The following is a 19,136-nucleotide window of genomic DNA, read 5'->3' on the forward strand; positions in this document are numbered from 1 at the left end:
ACAGGACCAAAGACTAAGGGGGGCAAATTTATGAAATGAGTTTTCAGGAAGGATTGAAAAGTTATGTAATTTTAGAGGTGATCATTTAAATGATAATTTTTTCATAAAGATCTGTAACTTAGAATTGATGTGCGTGTGCTGGAGCAGGTTCAGCGGAGGGCAACAAAAATAATTAAGGGGCTGGAGCACATGACCTATGACGAGAGGCTGAGGGATTTAGGCTTATTTAGTTTACAGAAGAGAAGATTGAGGGGTGATTTAAGAGCAGCCTTCAGCTTCCTGAAGGGAAGCTCTGAAGAGGATGGAAAGAAACTGTTCTCAATGGTGACAGACAACAGAACAAGGAGCAATGGTCTGAAGTTACAGAAGGAGAGGAGTAGGTTGGGTATCAAGAAAAACTACTTCACCAGCAGGGTGGTGAAGCATTGGAATGCATTGCCTAGAGAGGTGGTGAATTCTCCATCCCTAGAGGTTTTTACCTGCTTGACAAAGTCCTGGCTGGGATGACTTCGTTGGGGTTGATCCTGCTTGAAGCAGGGGGCTGGACTGGATGACCTCCTAAGGTCCCTTCCAGCCCTAGGATTCTATGAACTTCAAAAACAGCATGGGGGCAGGTGAGGAGTCCTCCTCCTAAATCCTGCATATTAGTCACAAAAGAAACAAGCCACCTAGAGGTTCTTCATCTACCTGGGCCCTCTGACCCACCGTGGGCCTGCTACGGGGAAGGCCCTGACCTGCCACCTACCCCCAACGACATGGACATGCCCAGGTCTCCAGACCTACCATCTGCCATTACCGAGAGGATGTGGACTTGGCTGATCTCCTGGATGACACCCCAAACCAAGGGAACTGGCGGTAGGAAGTAGCCCAGAGGATGTCCTGCCAGATCCCCTGTCAGTGTGGTGTAGTGTGGCCTGGATTCCCACTGAATGGCAGCTGGCATGAGCTGGTATTAGGGCCCTGGGCTAAGGTGGAGTGGGTAGGCCTGTGTCCCTGCTCCCCCAGAGAGGTAGCCCTGGCCTTTCCAAACCCACGCTGCCCTGGTGCCGCGCCTGTCACTCTATTCCGCTCCAGGGCAAGCCCTTTACGTACTGTGTGTTTGCTCAGCCTGGTTAAAAGGGAGCTGAGCCTTCCACAGACAACTGCCAAGGCCTGTCCCAGGGCTTACGTACTGGTTGTAGCAGGGCTGAGCAAACAAAGCACAGCCCCTTACGCTGACTGCTGCCCCAGAGTCAGGGCTTATATACTGTCTGTCTGCCTTGAACTGGGTGGCTCTGAGACTATAACATGGTGCTGTGATCTACCCCCTCTGGAGGGATGAAACCCTAAAAGAGACCTCTACAGTGGCTTGTCTTTAAAGCATGTCTATTTTACCATCCTCAGCCTAGTGTTTTGCAGATGAATGGCAACCTCTTTTCCCAATTTGATCTGATGTGTATTCACAGGGTCTATCTTCAGGATCCTGGTAGCAGTGATACTGGTGTTAAGGAAGAAGAAAATTCTCCCTTTTCATGAACAGAAGCAAACACACAGTAATAAAAGGTGTATCATTTATCATAGTAAATAATCCCTATTTCCTCAGCAGCTGTAAATCTCTAAGAAAATAAGGGACTTAAAGAAAAAAGATTTATTGTCAATATGTCCTTTATTTATATAGCAAACATAGCAAGTCATAAAATCAATGGCACTGTATATATGTCTCTGAAATGTATACTCATAACAAGCAAAATAACAGTTCACATATATAGCAAGGTTAAAGAAAACTGTCCTGATCCTGTATTTCACGCACACCAAAAATTCCATTGTCCTCAACCATATTGGCTGAGTTAAGCCCCAAAAATTTGGTAAGTGTCTTATGGACAGCTGATACCAAATCAATTTACAGTTTGATGTTTTGATCATTCCTAATTTGTTTGAATACAAGGTTTTAAGTTTCCAGACATTCTAAATATGGTCAATTCACCACTCTTTCATGTATTTTTATCTCCTGCATACCAAGGAGGAATATACATAGACCACATACTCACAAAAGCTTATGCAGAAACTCCTGCCATATTTAATTTCTATAAGGTGAGACAATCATTGATTGTCATAGCTCACATCTTTCACTCCCTGTAAAGAAAATCACCCCATGAAGCCTAATGACCCCCTACAATAGCTGCTATTAAAAGATCAGCATTTGTCAACAGTCACCACATTATGGTATCAAAGTACAGTCAAACCTCAGTTATGTGAACCCCAGTTAACCAACACTGTTTTGTCTGACACTGAGCCAGACAGCGTGGGAGGAACCGGAATGTTTGATAACTGGGGGTTGGATAATCTCTCCCAGCACCATGCCAGTAGCAGCTGCCCGTGTGGAGTGGCAAGGTCTGCCTAACCAGGGAGCTGGCGGGGAGCTGGCACTGCAGCAGGTGGTAGCCCACTAGGGCACCATGCTTTGGAGCTGGCAGCTGGTGCCCACTCAGGGAGCTAGCTCTGAGGAGCCAGTAGCCTGCCTGAGCCAGGTAGGGCTCTGTGCCCTGGGGCAGGCAGTGGCTGACCAGTGGGGAGCTGGTTCCAGGGAGCTGGCCCAGGGCAGCCAGGGCTCTGCGCTCCAGAGCTAGTGGCAGCTCGGGCTCCAGGATCAGCTGGGGGCTCTGGACTCCAGGGCCGGCAGGGGCTGCCCACCTGGGATGACTGGGGCTCCATGCTCTGGCCACAGGGGCTCTTTCCCCTAGGGCTGGCTGTGGCTCCAGCCTGGGAACAGCGGGGGGTGCCCGTCTGGGGAGCCAGCCGCAGGGAGCCACTCTGCAGCAGCTGGCACACTACTGTCCACCCCAAGGAGCCAGCCCCGGCCTTCCCCTCTCCACCCCAAACCTGCTTATCTGACATTTGAGTATCTGACCAGCAGTCAGTCCTGATTATGTCAGATAACTGGGGTTTTACTGTATGTTTTACCACATGCTTAGGAAACGTAATGGCTGTCTGCATATCCTTTTTAATATTCACCAGTTTAAAAGCAAAGACTTGTGTCTGAGCACAGCTACTGTAAAAGGCGTAGGGCCCCATTCTTCTCAGATTTCTTTGCCTCCTTCCTTCTGGAAGCACATTCTTTATCGCAGTTAATCCTATTCTTTTTCTAGCCTAAGGAAAAGAAGAGGGAACTAGCGAAGCCATGGCCAAAAATAAAATGAGACAGCTCCTACAAGAGGAGCCAACTTGCACTTCCTAACATAGAAAGAGACACTGTCTGCATTTTGTTATTTATATTATATTAATATCCAGGGTACCTAACCAAATGATGGCCTATAATAGGGTGTACAAACCACAGTCTGAGCACAGACAGGAAGAGTAGGAGAGGTCTTTCCTCTTTATAAGCAAGCAGTTTGATCACAACCCCAGGCAACTGTTAAGAGTTCCCAACTACAGAAGTAGGCAACCACAGCTGTAATCAACAGAGGAAACAAGGAAAAACAGGGAGCACAGAGGAGGAAATGGATGCAGAAAGGCAGGGGATAGCTTGGTACAATCCTCCAGAAAACAGCTGAGAACCTGAAACCCCAAAATGTGAAGATCTTAATTGGAAACAGAGGTTTAAGAACTCACCTGAGAGAAACCTAGGAAGGTCAGTCAGGAAAAGATGAGACCCCTTGAGAGATAGTGACAGGGCCCTCTTATAGTAATGACCGTAAATAAATATGGTAAATAATTCTTACACATACTTTTAGTGCAGACTAGCTATGTAATCTTCCACCCCATCAAACTGCCAGCTTTAATTTGGGCTCAATTTCCAGTGGCCTGACTACTGCAGTGGCAGCTATATAAAGACTTTTTTGAAAACCGCTTATCTGCTACCTAATGTACAGTACTGAAAATGCATGCAGCTAACTTTTCTTGCTGGTTAAGAGAATCGCTCACTGCATTGTCATAGACTGGCCAGTGCAACACCAGCTGCTCACAAGCCAGGTAAACAGGTGGCAATTAGATGGGGTAAGTGCTTTAAAAATTGTGTGTGCTCAAGATACAATCTAAAGACACAATCCTTATGTAAAATGATAGCAAAGATACTGTTAACCTGTTAATTATGATAACTTTTTGTAATACAACTTTTAAAAGTATGACTGATCTATGAATTAAAGCTATCTCCTACACAGTTTCATGCAGCAGAATACAAACTGGCTAAGTTTATTTTTATTTCAGTCCTTAGGGAAGGGTAAAATTCCCTTTTGGAATAAATTAAAGGCATTCATATTAAGCTAAAGGAGCAACAGGATTAAACACTGGTCTCTCCCTCTTTGCTTGTATCTTACAATAAGTGGCTTCAAAATCTCTCTTTGTTCCATTCAAATTTTCTAGATTTCCATTTTTTATATTGTATCCTAAAGCAGCTAACTTTTTAATTCTGTACTGTAAAATTTGAGTTGTCAGCTCCAGCACCATTGGTGTCTCTTTAATCTGATCTATAGAAATTCCCTCCTTCATCAGTCCCTTGAGTCTTTCTTCGAGAATTGAAACAGAATGGTAGAGTAAAGCAGGGCATTTCAACACTAGCTCTTTTAATTCTTGATCACTGCACTTAAAAACGTCTTTGGAAAAGAACATGCTCTCCTGCATTGTGTTAGGACTAATCTGAAAAATAAAACCTTTAAGCCTGGACAGCAGTTGTAGAACTTCAGAATCAGTGAACTCTTTCTTCCGGAGAAATTCCAAGTTTTCTTGAACTGTTGGGGAGGTATTTAACAAAATAAATGGGTTTTGACTGAGTAACTTCAGAAGCCAAGTCTTCATATTGGCATCAGAACCTCCTAAATTTAGATACATTCTCTGTAGTGTCTCTACTATATGTTTGTTTTTTTCAACAGGCTTGTAAAAAATATCAGGTGCACTTGTGAAGAATCTGCTGATTATATTATTTTTCAAACCCAACTCTTGAAAGAACCGAACATTAGACTTCTGGTTCTCATGATGTTCAATGGTAAAAAATGATTCTGGAAACAATTCTATTAATTTGACCAGTTGTTTTTCATTCTGGCATACTGATTGCCACAGCTCTCTTTGAGAGTTTATCTCTGCTGGGGTGCGGAGGATTGCCTCTGGGCAACGTTCCAAAATATTTGCTATGGTAGTCTTATCAGCTCCCATTTCTTGTAAAGCATTAGCAGTTTCTTTGACATACGCTGTATCCTGAAAGAGGACCCATTCCTTTAGCCTCCGAACTTTTTTAATGTCAACGGATAATCTGTAGAGATTCTCCAAAGTTCTTTTGTTCTCCACTTTCAATTTTGTATCAGTTGTATAACCAGAATTCTGTAAAAAGCTTCTGTCCTTCACTTGATTCCGCAGGGATGAGAGACTCAGCAATTGTTTGCAGTGCTGACCTCTAGCGAACACAAGTGTAAACACGTGTGTTGCATTATTAGCAATTCCTCTCAGCATTCTGGAGTGCCACACTACATATAAAATTTAAGTAAAAACAAAAATATTAGAAAAATGTTCATTTCTGTCTTACGTAACATTTCAAAAGACATTCATGTTCAAATCTGAGCTGGTAAAAGAGACAATTTTCAAACATTTTCAAAAGAAATTTCATATAATTAGCAAAAAAGTCTATATTCAGATGTTAGTTTTCATTCTACTTCAGTGTGAATAGGTGCTTTGTTGGAATAATAAAACCCCAAAATTCCTTATGTGGAACATGGGGCAGCATATTGACTATTCTGTCCCAAATACCACACAAGTTTAACAGCTCTCATGTGGTTATTGTAGCAGTAGTCCCCCAGATAGTGTTCATTTATAGGCTACTGGTGGATGCCTCTGATGTATTGTAAGATACAAGACAAAATTCTGTCCAACCATGCAAAAATGAATTATTGGCCAACTCTTCAGCACTCAGAAGTATTTTTATTAAAATGTAGCTCTCCAGTTGTAATTTGAAGTATTTAAAGGGATTCTATGCAATGTAGTTTTTTTTGCTTGGAACTTCTGTTTTCAAAAAATCAAATGAGAGGGAGAAGCTTAAATATCTTTCTCAATTACTTTGAATATATTTAATTTTTCCCAACATTCTCTCTCTCAATGGCAATCTATATTCTAAAAGCCACTGAACTCACTTTTTATAATAAATGATCATTTAGACCATGAGATACCCATTTAGTCAGAGAAATTTAAAAATGTCTGAACTGACAGCTTGGAATTTTGGGAAGGGCATTATCACTCTTTCTCTAGCTACCTGTCTTCATCTCCCACCCCCACAGCACAGCTGTCTTCTCTTTTTCTGCCCTTAACTTTCACTGTCACCTGTTGAATATAATGAGTAAACGAATTTACGTGTAAATTCTATCTGTGTGGCCTTTGGATTTGGTGCACGGATGTGACAGACCCAGACAGTCAGAATGTGGCTTTGGTTAATTAGTATTCCCACCCATGCTCTAACTGAGTTTAGGTTATCACTGATGCAGCTGCACATACTGAGATGACAGAGCAGGGATTAAATACATAAAAGGACTACCAGGTAAATTTTACAATTCCTTGAATTTCTACGTTTTATAAAAGCCTTTTAAATGCTAAAGGGAAGAGTAACAATTTTAAAATACATTTGTTTGAACAATTTATCGCTGTAAGCAACACACCACTGATCACTATACCAAAGGCCAGCAAAAAAAAAAAAAAAAAGTCTAGTTCAGTTTGTGCACTTGACAATTTTGGTAATGTCTATATTACAGTGATCTGTCAACAGAAGTTACTGTCAAAACTTCTGTGGACAGATCATAGCCAGACACTGAAAACGGATTGATATCGGGACTGACTGGCCCCTCCCTCCCTCTCTCGACAGAATGGCCACCCGGAAACACAGCAGACAGGGCTGCCTGGTGACCAGAGGGCCCCCTGGAGCATCCACATGGCTTTTTTTGTCAACAGAGTCTGTCAAGAAAGGCATTCTGCCTCATGGGGGAGAGTGCCGTGTTCTGTTGACAGAATGCATTTTTAGTGTGGACACACTGAATTCTGTCCACAAAACCCTCTAGTATAAATGTAGCCCTCGGGTACCATCAGTTTCACTGTACAGCAATTTCTCCTTGGCTAAAATACTTTATAAAGATCAAAAAGAGAGTAGAATAAAGGTCAATTTTTCATGGACTTTAAGGAAGTTCTTCCACAAACTGTGAGGTTTGCCTTCATTGGGGGGGCAAGAGGAATGTTTGTCGGGGCAGGTCTGGTGAGGCCCTCACATGCAGTGGGAAGGAGAATGGGCCAGCCCTAGTCCATGCCACCATTAGTTCCGATTGTGGCTTCTACCTGCTGCCTCAGCTGCTAGCTTTGGCTCCGCTCCTGGCGCCCACACCATCCTCACAGCCTTGGGCTTCAGTGCCTCTCTTGGCCACAAACTTAGAGCTAGCTATGCTCCCACTTACTCCTGTCTGCCCTTCCCCTCAGCGCTGTTGCCTCACTCCTACCCCTGGCTCCTGGGAGTGTGCCGGTAGACAAGAGTAAGGGGAGGGGGTGCAAACACGAAAAGTTTGAGAACCATTATTTTAATGGCAGAAGGGACCATTACAATCTCCCACATACCACGGGACAAAAACCTCCCCAGTAATTTCTACATCAACTCCATTACTTTTGTTGATGTCAAGGCTGTTCCCCACTGACGCCCCCGCTGCGTCTACACTACATGATAAAGTCAAATTTAAGGCAGTTCAGTTTTACAGCATCACTTTCTTCACTATAAATACCATTAGCTTGATTTCAAGGAGCACTAAGATCGATATCATAACATCGTTGAAAGTGGCTGGGTGTAGAATCAAGTCTGAATTTAAAAGTTCGAATAAAGGCTAGTGTGGAAGCACCATGTCTTAAAATTGAATGTATTAGCCTCCAGAAGTGTCCCATATGTATCCCACAAAGCTATGCAGTTACCCGCTATGTATGGCTGCTTCCATCTCTGCTACTCTTTAGTTGAGCAGGAAGTAGGTCACAGAAAGCCAGGGCATTTGAATTCCTCACCAGCAAGCCCAGGAAATATAAGAGGCACCCAGAAATACAAGAGGCACTACAATTTCTTTTACTCATCGCATTGCACTGCATCACCAGCCTTCGCACCGTATCGGTAGACATCTCTTGCAATCATGAGCACTCAGGGTAATAGTCTGCTTAGTTCTCAGGGTTGCAAGAAAGCTCCTGCATGGGGGCTGCAGGAGATTCTGCCTCTCCTTGCTCTTTGGGAAGAGTCGTCAGTGGCAAGCAGATGTTGAGTGTCCAAGAGAAATATGGACATATTTGAGATGTCATGTAGGATGATCGCCAGAGATTACTGCGATGACTTGATGCAATGCCAGCTCAAGGTGAAAGAACTGCAGCAGGTGTATCACAAAGTCTGGGAACCCAACCAGCAGTCCTGGTCATCTCCAAAGACCTGTTGCTATTATGAACAGCTGCATGTGCTTCTTGCGGGAACGATCATGTTGCCTATTCTTAATTTTGACTCTTCTGGAAGACCTGTTCCAGAGTCTGGGGTGATCTGAGAAGAGCTGGGGGGCCAGGAGGAAGAGGCCAATGGAGAAGAGGACAGCGTCAACCACCAGGGACCCGAGGAAGCTGTCGCCAACAGCCTGGAGCTCTTCATCATTGACCTGGAGCCAGTCCCCTCTATGCCGGTTCCCGAGACCCTAGGGCCCCACTGTCCTAGTATTTTTTCTGAATGCTACAAGTGGGTTTCAGCTGTGTACAGGTATAGGTATAGGTTTTCTATGGATCTATGCCCCTCAGAACAGCATGTTAATATTTCTGGGGATGGTGCGCTTATCCTTTCTGGAGATCTCCAGGAAAACCACATCCAGGTGCTCTTGAATTTTTTGCATGAGGTTTTTGGCCAGGCCTGACTTATTGCAGCTTCCACGGTAGCACACCTTGCCATGCCAGGCAACCAGACAGCAATTGGCCGTCATGGCGCCACACAGCATTTTGGCAGATTTTCCACGCTTGTTCTCACACAGGATGAGCATCTCTTCTTTTTCGCTATATTATTCTTAGGAGGATGATGTCTTCTGTGGCAGCCTAAAGAAGCACAGGAATTTGGATCGGATTTCTTTGCAATGGTTCCTGCATTTCCTTTTACATTTCCCTGGAGCGCACTGCCGCACTATATGGCCAGTGGGCACTCCGTCTTCCTCCCTCTGCGCGGCTGGCAGGCTCTCTGGGCCTTCTCACTCCCCATTTCCTTCCCCACCCTGCTTATCTTTTCACTTTACAGGGATCCCTCCTCACCCAGCCATCCATGTGGCTGGAATCAAACCCCTCCCCCTCACCACATGGCTGCAGGGCTCTGTGGACCCTGGTCCCAGACACTGGCATGGCCAGCACAAGCGGGGTTTCCTTGTAGCAGACTGCTCCAGGGAATGGCCAAAAAAACCTTTTCCCCTTGCCCCAGGACACCAGCCTGCTTCCCCTGCTTTGCAGCCCCACCCCCACACCTTTTAAAGCAGACAATAGCTTACCATATCCACAACAAAATGGTATGGATAAGTGATGGCTTGTGCAATGCATGGTTTGAACCCTTGTCATTCTTGAGAAGCCTTAAGTGGCCTTGCAAAAAGAAAGTTTCATTGATTGTAAAGACAGAAACCCACTAATTCCATAGGTAAGTGCTTTGTGTGAATTGTATCTCAGTGTTAGCCTTTACTTTCCATCAGGCATCCTCACCATGGGAGACAGGGCAAGGAAGCGCAAAAGGTACAAGCAGGATCTTATCCTGCAGCACATGGAGCAGGCTCATGCAGAAACCGCTGAGAGCAAAAGAAACACAGCACAGTGGCAGCAGGCTGTGCTTGAGTTCAGGAGAGAGCAAACGGTGCACCTGAGGGAGGATGCAGCAAAGCTCATAATAGCAATGAGCAACCCAACCAAGGTCCTGCACTCCATGCCTCCCTACCTCAAGGTCCTTGAGGGCTCAGCTCCCTGCTGCCTGACCTTCCCTGAATAAAGGCTGCCCATCCCCCATTGTCACAGTCCCCAAACACGGGGAGTAGGGGCAAGGTCAGTCTGTCGCTCTACCCCCCAAGAACTACTGCAAAATGCCATTCCCCCACCCCTTACATCCCTTCTCCCCCACAAACATTCTTTTGATGACAACCACGGTGTGATTTTTGGCACCCATGTCTAGTTGGGTGTGCAAATCATCGTGGGGACTCGTGGGGATGGAGAGGGCCAATAGTACAGCTCACCACTACACCAAAGTCTGCAGAAGACTCACAGCAGAGGGACTCAGGCAGGTGTGGAAAGGGCTGATAGCACAGCTACCCGCTGCTACAGCAAGCTCCACAGAAGACTCGTGGCAGAGCAACCTGGGCGGGGGTGAAGAGGGCTGATAGCACAGCTGCCCATATTTTTGTGAAAATAACCCTCACTTTACATACATTCTTCTTCCTGCAACCTACTCCTCTTCCCCCAAATAAAAGCATTCTTTCTGTGAAAGCCCTGGTCTGATTTATTGGTTCACATTTGGTGGGCAGCACAAATAACTTTTTAGGGGGGGAGTGGTATTACAACAGTGAAGTAAGCTTTTGTGGGCGAAGACCTGCTTCGTCATCTGACGAAACAGGTCTATGCCCATGAAAGCTTATGCTCCAAAATGTCTGGCAGTCTATAAGGTGCCACAGGACGTCTTGTTGTTTTTGAAGATACAGGCTAACTTGGCTACCTCTCTGATAACAGTGTGTAACCCTTCTATTAATGCCAGATGCCTGCCAGAAGGGCCGGGTTCAACTCTTGTGGGGTTTTCCTGTCAAGGATACAACCAACTGGCTCGAGCCCCCACCCAGTGGCCTGGGACAATTTCACCCCTGTGTGGGTGCCTGTAAGGCGGTTCTCCCCGCCCCTTGCAAGCACAGAGTCTGAGATAGAAATGGCTCGTTTAATGACCATAACCTACCCCAAGGTTACAGTGACAGATGCAGTATATCTAAGCAAAGAAGAGACAAACCCCCTTCACCCAGATACCATCCCCATATGCAGTAGAACCCAGTCTCTTGCTGGGGCTCTTGGCCCTTTACCCCACACAGTTACAGGGTATACCTTCTGCGGTGCAGTCCCAAACCCAAAGCCCGCAGATACATCACCAGCGCAGTACTAGCTATCCACTTGTCTGCACCCTCCCCTCGCTGCCACCAGCCGCCCGCTGTAGCCCGCTGGTCGCCGTCATCCGCCGCTCCTCCTACCGGCCGCCCGCCAGTCGCCGTCGTCCGCCGCCCCTCCTACCAGCAGCCCGCTGGTCACCGTCGTCCACTCCTCCTACCGGCCACCCGCCGTCGTCCGCCCCCGCTCCTACCGGCCGCCTGCCAGTTGCTGTCGCTCCTACCGGCTGCCTGCCGGTCACCGTCGTCACTCCTAACCCCAACCCCGCTGCTTGGGATCGCCCTAAGGCAAAACCCTGTGATTTCAGCTCTGCGTGGCCTCAGCTGCCACTCTGTGATTTCAGCTCCTGGTATCTCTCATATGGGGTTTCACAAGCACCCTAGTATCCAGCTCTATCTTTCAACAGGTGGGGAGGGTTAGTCAAGCCAGGCTTATAGCTATATGGCCAAGGTATAGGCAGGGCCATGGCACTCAGCAAGCTGGCTCAACCAGTGCCCCTCCCCTCCTCTCTCACAATGCTTTAAACCAGGGAGCCCTGTGTAATCACTGTCTTACACAGCTAAGGCGACTGCCCTGTCCCCCACAACAACCCAGAGCATTGGTGAGATCTCACAACTCCCGCATTAAGTGTCAGCTTAAATTGTGATTTTACAACTACGTTTACAACAGACCAAATCTCATGGCTTACTTGCTACCCATTAGGCTTTGCCTGAAAAGGTATCACACATGCACACCTTTGCATTCTCATGCAAATGATCACTGGGAGACACACTCCTCCCAGCCTCAGTATCACACCTGCCGCCCTTTGCATTCTCATGCAGGTGACCTCTGGGAGACACATTCCTCCCAGCCTTCAGCAGCATTGCGTTCCTTCTGCCACATTCCCTACAAGTGAAATACAGCACAACCATGTGTCTGGCAGCTCATTCATGAAGCTATGTTTCAAAGCCTCCCTGATTGCTGCTGCCTTCACGTTGTTAGAGAATGGCCTTGTAGGCAGCTGCAAATATCCCCTGCTCATGGCATCAGTCTCTGCACTCCAGGCGCTCATGAAATTATCCCGCCTGGATTCAAAAATTTTATGCAAAATACAACACACTGTACTTACAGTGGGGACGTAAGTTTCTGAAAGGTCTAACGAGTCAATAGGCACCTGAACCTTGCTTTTAAATGGCCAAACACACAGTCCACCACCATTCTGCACTTGCAGAGTCTTAAAATGAAGTAATCCTTGTTATGGTCCAGGGTGCCAGTGTATGGCTTCATGAGGCAAGGAAGCAGAGGGTAAGCACGGTCACCCAGTACCACTATAGGCATCTCTATGTCGCCAATCTTGATTTTACAAGTCTGGAAAAAAACTCCCATCCAGAAGCTTTCTGTCCAGACCACAATTTCTGAAGATGTGTGCCTCGTGAACCTTCCCTGACCATCCCACGTTGATGCTGGTGAAAAAACCTTCATGATCTACCAATACCTGCAATGCTATCGAGAAGTACTCCTTTCTGTTTGTATATTCAGAGGCCAGGTGGTCCAGGCCACGATGGGCATGTGCAGGCCATCTGTTGCTCCACTGCATTTAGGAAAACCCATGGCAGCAAAGCCATCCATCCATTAAGGCCTGTACATTTCCAAGGGTCATGGTCTTCCTCAGGAGATGCTGACAGATTACACTGGCTATCTGCACCAATGCTGCCCTCACTGTAGATCTACTTACCCCAAATTGATTTGCCACTGACCAGTAACTGTGAGGTGTTTGGAAACTTCCACAGAGCAATTGCCACTTGCTTGGGAACTGTTAAAGCTGGCCTCATTCTTGTGTTGCTGTGCTTCAGGCGGGGGGAGGGCAGCAAATCACAACATTCCATAAAAGTGGACTTGCACATGTGAAAGTTCTGCACCCATTGCCGATCATCCCAGGACAACAAAACAACGTGGTCCCACCATTGTGTGCTGGTTTTATGAGTCCAAAACTCCCACTCCGTTGTCAGCAAGGCATCCAGGGCAGCCAGCAATTCTAAGTTCTTGGACTGCAGCAGAGTGATTTCCTCTTCAAAATCTTCATTATCACCCTCAACTATCATCTCAGACTTTGAAGTCAAAAGAAAAAGTGCACTACGTTCCAGGAAGTTGCCATAATGGTCTGCACAATGACTCAAAGCATTTGAGGATCCTTGGCTGTGCTAGTGCTCTGCTGGAGAAAATGCCATGATCTCCCATTTGTTTTCATGAGGTTAGTGGGTGCTCTGAATTCTGGGAGAGTGTTATGCATTCTGGGATAGTGATATGAAAGACCCACAAGCAACCGTGGCAATTTTTTCCCCCCACAGCTTCCAGCCCAGAATGCCACAGGGCTAAGGCACTCTGGGATAGGTACCCACAATGCATTGCTCAGGCAGTCAAACTTGGATAAGGCAATGGAGATGCAGTAAGTCAATACAGAGAAATGGTAGGCTGAATTTCCAGAACGTTTGAGGACAATTAAATTCAAATTCACAGGATGAAGGTTAAAAATTAAGTTTATTAAAAGTCAGTTTTATTTCATAGTGTAGACGTAGCCTCTGAGTGCAGAAGGTGGGGGTCTGCAAGAGACCTTAAAATACCTTGCCTCTATAGGTTTCTGCTTCAAAGCTTCCTAAGGTCACAGATGCCCTGAGCCTGGGAGGTAGCTGCCACCACTCAAGTGAGAAAACCCCTCTTTAGAGCCCAGGAAGACACACTTGGGATGTCTCCCTGGGGGGCAACCCCAAGCTCCTAACCCTCCCTTTGAAGAAAGGTTAAAAACAAAGAGGAAGAAATTAAGCTCCAATCTGATAGCTGACTTTTCAGTCCTAGACCTGTATATACAAAGACCCTTCTCTAGGACACAGGAATCAAAGCATTACCTTGAATATGGTGATTTATTAATAAATGATATACCCGATAAAGTATACTTGGATGCTAGATGTTACAGAGCAGCTAAAGAAAGTAATTAAAGCACAGAGAATTACTTCACTGAGATTCAATTTAAAAGTTACAGTGTAGGGGGGTTAAAGGGGAGGGGGTACATCAGCCAGCCTGAGAAGTCCCACACTAAACCCAAAATAAGCAAATACTCTGATCATGTCTGACTAAACATTTCTTTTCTATTTACACATTCATATGCCCAGATTTCTTTAAGGCCTGGATATTCATTGAATCCTTCAAGTCTGCTTAGGCTTAAACCATCTCTGTCTCTCTCTCTTCTGACTGCACCAAAGAGAGACTCTCTATAACCTTAAATTCAAAAATCCCCCCCTCTCTTCCCATTGGCTCACCTGGCTGCTTCCCAACAGAGAACCCACACTCTCTGGATTTAACTCTTTACAGGTAGTCATTCATGACAGTTTGATATTAAGGCTGTTGATTAAATCAGTCAACTAACACCACTAAGTCAAAAATTAATTTCATTTTTAAAAAATTAATCATGGTTCATCACCGTTTTAATCATGCTGCTAAACAGAATAACAACTGAAATTAAATATTGTGGATATTGATTTAACTACTATGCAGAATAAAGTACACCCCATTTACTTCATTATTAATTACAAATATTTGCAACGTAAAAATGATAAAAAAATAGTATTTTTCAGTACACCTCATACATGTACTGCAGTGCAATCTCTTCATTGTAAAAGTCCAATTTACAAATGCAGTTTGTTTTGTTTTTGAGTGCTGTCATTTAACAAAAACCATACAACACTTTAGAGGCTACAAGTCCACTCAGTTCTACTTCTTGTTTGGCCAAGAAGTCCAGGGTTCTGGTGTGCAAAAGGCATGTAAGGGAGGGTCACAGATTGCCCACCACTGGACTAGGGAGACTACAGGAAGAGAAGAAATCTTGATTTGTTTCTCCATACTATTACATACTCAGGGTATTTAATGTTCTTAATTCATACTCCACTAACAAAAATATTAAAAACCTGCAAAGTATTTTCAAAACATCACACTTGTCTTATACCTTTGTGCTTGCTCCAGTCTCCAACAGACAGAATGATTGTGAAATATAATTTCAGCATTTTTAGTGGCTTGTATGTAGTTCAATCATAAAAGCAGAAATCTGAATTGGTTTTAGAGTTACAAGATTTGTTGTTCAGTAGAAAATATCAGATGAATACAACTTATAAAGACAAGTTTGTTTAGATTTGTGGCAGATAATGCTGCTTGCTTCTTACTTACAATGTCACCTAACAGTGAGAACCAGTTTTGTTGGTATAGCCAGTTGTTACATGCCAAATATGATAAACATTCATATGCTCCTTCATGCTTCTTTCATCATTCCAAAGGACATGCTTCCATGTTGATGACGCTCATTTACAAAAAATGTGTTCATTAACTTTGACACTGAACTCCTCGGGAAAGAACTGCGTATCTCCTGCATAGTTTCACTCACATTCTGCCATGTATTTTGTGTCATGGCACTCAGACGATAGTGCAGCACGTTGTTTGATTTAAGAACATTTTCACTACAGATTTGACAAATGGAAGAAGGTACCAATGTGAGATATCTAAAGAGAGCTACAGCACTCGATCCAAGTTTTAAGAATCTGAAGTGCCTGCTAAAATCTGAGAGGGACGAGGCATGGAACATTCTTTCAGAAGGCTGAAAAAAACAACACTCCAATGTGGAACCTACAGAACCCAAACCATCAAAAAACCCAAACTTCTGTTGACAGCACCTGACTCAGATAATGAAAATAAACATACGTTGGTCTGCTCTGTTTTGGACTGCTATTGAGCAGATTTTGTCATCGGTGTGGAAGCACATATTCTGGAATGGTGGGCAAAGCTTGAAGGGATATATGCATCTTTAGCCTATCTGGCACATAACTATCTTGCAAGGTCAGCTACAACAGTGCCAAGCCAATGCCTATTCTCAATTTGAGGTGACACTTGTAAAAATAAAGGCAGCATTATTTCCTAAATTGTGTGTTTTAGTGATTGCCAGAACAAGAAGTAGAACTAAATGGCCTGATAGATTCTGAAATTTTACACTGTTTGTTTTAAATTTAAATAGTTATTTTTGTACAGAATTCTTCATTTGGAAGCTCAACTTTTATGATAAAATAGGTGCAATAGGTTAATTGAATGTTTTTCTTTTTACAGTGCAAATATTTGTAATTGAAATATAGGCTACCTCTACACTAGCCCCGTCCTTTGAGAAGGGGCATGGTATTGAGAAAGGTCGGAAGATGCTAATGCAGTGCCTCATTAGCATAACGGAGACTGCAGCGATTCTAAAGTGCCGCTCTCAAATCACATGCCACCTGTGTAGACAGGGGCCTTTCGAAAGGACCCCCCCAGTTTTCAAAAGCCTAAAACCAAATAGGAATAAGGGGCTTTCGAAGACTGGGAGATCCTTTTGAAAGGCCCGTCTACATGGGCAGCACGCAATATAGAAGCAGTACTTTCAAATTGCTGCAGCTGCCTTTATGCTAATGAGGTGCTGCATATTTCATGGCAGTGCCTCATTAGCACCTTCTGTCCTCGTTCATTACCTCTGGCTGCCCCCATCCCCCATGTACCTCTCACACATCACGGCACCAAAGCCCTGCACTTCTGCTGCCTCCCTCTCCATCTCAGCACTTTCAAAGGCAGTATGAATCCCCGGATTCACTGCTCCATCACTGTTCCTTCTCCTCCCTCTCAGAGCTGGAATGCCACAGATCAGCTGGGTAGGCTGTTCTAGCTCTAGGAGGGAGTGGGAGGAGTGGGGAGGGAGATTAGCAAAGTGATTTGCAGCTCCTCTGAAAATCCTGGGAGGGGGAGGGAGAGGGAGGCATAGGAAATGCGGGGCTCTGCTGCTCCCATGCATGAGAGATGCATGGGAGAAGGGGCTGTCAGGGGGGTCCACAGGCCAGAGGTGGATCCCCAGTGGGCCACATGGAGGCTTGTGGTCCATAGGTTGCCTACCGCTGCTTTAGCACCCTATTCACACAGGCTCCGCCTACATGGCACCCTAAACGGGAAACAAGATATGCAATTCGTGCTATGCAAATTGCGGGTATTATCTCACCTTTATTTCTAAACAGACTACTTCCGCGCCTAGCGCTGCCTGAACAGCGCCCGCGCCGAAAGAGTGCGCTCTTTCCAAGCGTCCCTCGCTCCTCCCACATGGCAGAGCGCGGGCATGCCCCAGCAACGCGCCCGCTACTTCGGGATCCCTCCGCCGTGGAGAGGGAGCCCTGTGCACGCGCGAGCGCGGACGCCTCTCCAACAACCACTAACACGTTTCTTCAGCAACCTGGGAAAGCGTGAAAATCAACTCCGCCTCCGGCCCCCGCCCGGTCCCGTCCCCAGGCCACACACCCGGTCCCGTCCCCAGGCCACACACCCGGGCCTCTGTCGAGCCGCAATTCTCCGGGCGGGGCAGCGCGCGCGACCGCAAGCGACGGGTGACGCCGCCAGCCGCCCTAGCCGCGTGGCAACGCAGGGGCCGGGTGCGCCGAGGCCGGCGGCGCGAGGATCAGGCGGGGACGCCTGCGCATGCTCCCGCAGCTCTGTGGGGCGGGGCGGTCTCACTGGACCCTGAGGAGCGGGGGGGCGATAGCCAGGGACAGGGCTACAGCTTGGGGGTGGCACCAGCCCGGCCTGAGCGCCCCACTGGCGGAGTTACCTCTGTCAGCAAGAGCCTGGGGGCGCGTTCGGCTCCCGCCTGTCCCCTGCGGCCGGGCCGGGCTCTTGGCGGAGTTATCGGCTCTTCCCACAGGCGAGGGTCAGTCACAGCCGGCTCGCGGGTGGGACACGGGGACGGAGAGAACGATTCCCGGCCCCCACTGACTTTGCAGCTGGCGCCGAGCTCGAGCCGCCTGTCTTCATCCCCGCTGCCGAGCGGGGGAACAACGAGGAGTCGGAGGCGACAGGCCGGGGAGCACAGCGGCAGCCGCACAATGTCCCCTGCTGGGAGCTGCCTGCGCTGCGCACGTGGTTCCTTCCGCCAGGGATGGGCAAGGATCTGGCTTCCCCCTCCCCCTCTCTGATTTGCTCACCTTGATCATTTTTTTCTGATTTGTCCTCCTTGATTACTATTTTTGGTTCTCTGTGCCATAGAGTCATAGAACAGTAGAGCTGGAAGAGACCTAAAAAGCCATCAAGTCCAGCCCCCTGCTCTAAGCAGGACCAAACCCATCGGATCAGCCCCACCAGGGTTTCTCCGGGCAAGACTTAAACACCTCCAGGGATGGAGACTCCACTACTTCCCTGGGTAGACCATTCCAATGCTTCACCACCCTCCTAGTGAAAAAGTTTTCCTAATGTTCAACCTGGACCTTCCCAACCGCAGCTTGAGACCATTGTTCCGTGTTCTGACATCTATGAACAGTCTTTCTCCAGCCTCTTTGCAACCTCCCTTCAGTTAAGTTGAAGGCTGTTATCAAGTCCCCCCTCAGTTTTCTCTTCTGTAGACTAAACAGTCCCCATTCCTTCAACCTTTCTTCATAAGTCATACGCCCAGCCCCCTAATTATTTTGGTCACCCTCTGCTGGACCCTCTCCAGTGTATCCACATCTTTCTTATAATTAGGGGCCCAGAACTGGACACAGTACTCCAGATGCGGCCTCACCAAAGCCGAATAAAGAGGAATAATCACTTCTTTGGGTCTCCTAGCAATGCTCCTCTTGATGCAACATAATATGCCATTAGCTTTCTTGGTTACAGCAGCCCACTGTTGACTCATGTCCAGCTTCTCGTCCACTACAACTCCCAGGTCCTTTTCTGCAAAACTACTACCGAGCCAGTTGGACCCCAACCTGTAACAATGCTTTAAATATTGAGTCTGTTCTGGTATGGCTATGGTCTGAAGAAGTGGGTCTGTCCCACAAAAGCTCACCTAATACATTATTTTGCTAGTCTGTAAAGTGCTACGTGACTGCTTTTTGTTTTGATAGAATTAAACCTGTAACTCCTCAATGGGGTGTTTGCATAAAACGAATGAAGCGCCCCCAGCCTCCAGCACAGGGGCCTGCGGCTGCATAACCTAAGGAATTGGGGGAGGGGATTGAAGTATGTCTGAG

The 19,136-nt window shown here is 46.5% G+C and overlaps 1 protein-coding gene across 2 annotated transcripts; it reads right to left on the minus strand.

Moving 5' to 3' along the window:
• Positions 1–74: 74 nt before the first annotated feature.
• Positions 75–18,014, minus strand: MTERF2 (mitochondrial transcription termination factor 2). 2 transcript variants are annotated; one of them, XM_075007982.1, is made up of 2 exons: positions 17,141–17,405; positions 75–5,432 (listed from the first exon to the last, which is right to left on the minus strand). In XM_075007982.1, exons 1-2 carry the CDS (start codon positions 17,238–17,240, stop codon positions 4,234–4,236), a joined length of 1,299 nt encoding a protein of 432 aa, XP_074864083.1. In that variant the 5' UTR covers positions 17,241–17,405; the 3' UTR covers positions 75–4,233. The 2 variants fall into 2 exon arrangements, with proteins under 2 accessions (XP_074864083.1, XP_074864090.1); XM_075007989.1 differs by lacking the exon at positions 17,141–17,405 and adding an exon at positions 17,741–18,014 and having other exon boundaries at positions 77–5,432.
• Positions 18,015–19,136: the final 1,122 nt, after the last annotated feature.

Source organism: Carettochelys insculpta, chromosome 1 (genome assembly GCF_033958435.1).
Source record: "Carettochelys insculpta isolate YL-2023 chromosome 1, ASM3395843v1, whole genome shotgun sequence".
NCBI lineage: Eukaryota > Metazoa > Chordata > Testudines > Carettochelyidae > Carettochelys > Carettochelys insculpta.

Bases quoted from the DNA above. Each gene is read 5' to 3' on its own strand.
- MTERF2 (XM_075007982.1), bottom strand. From the start codon at position 17,240: ATGTGGGAGGAGCGAGGGACGCTTGGAAAGAGCGCACTCTTTCGGCGC. The intron at 5,433-17,140 runs GTGAGATAATAC...TTTTATATGTAG, and splicing joins TAGTCTGTTTAGAAATAAAG to TGTGGCACTCCAGAATGCTG.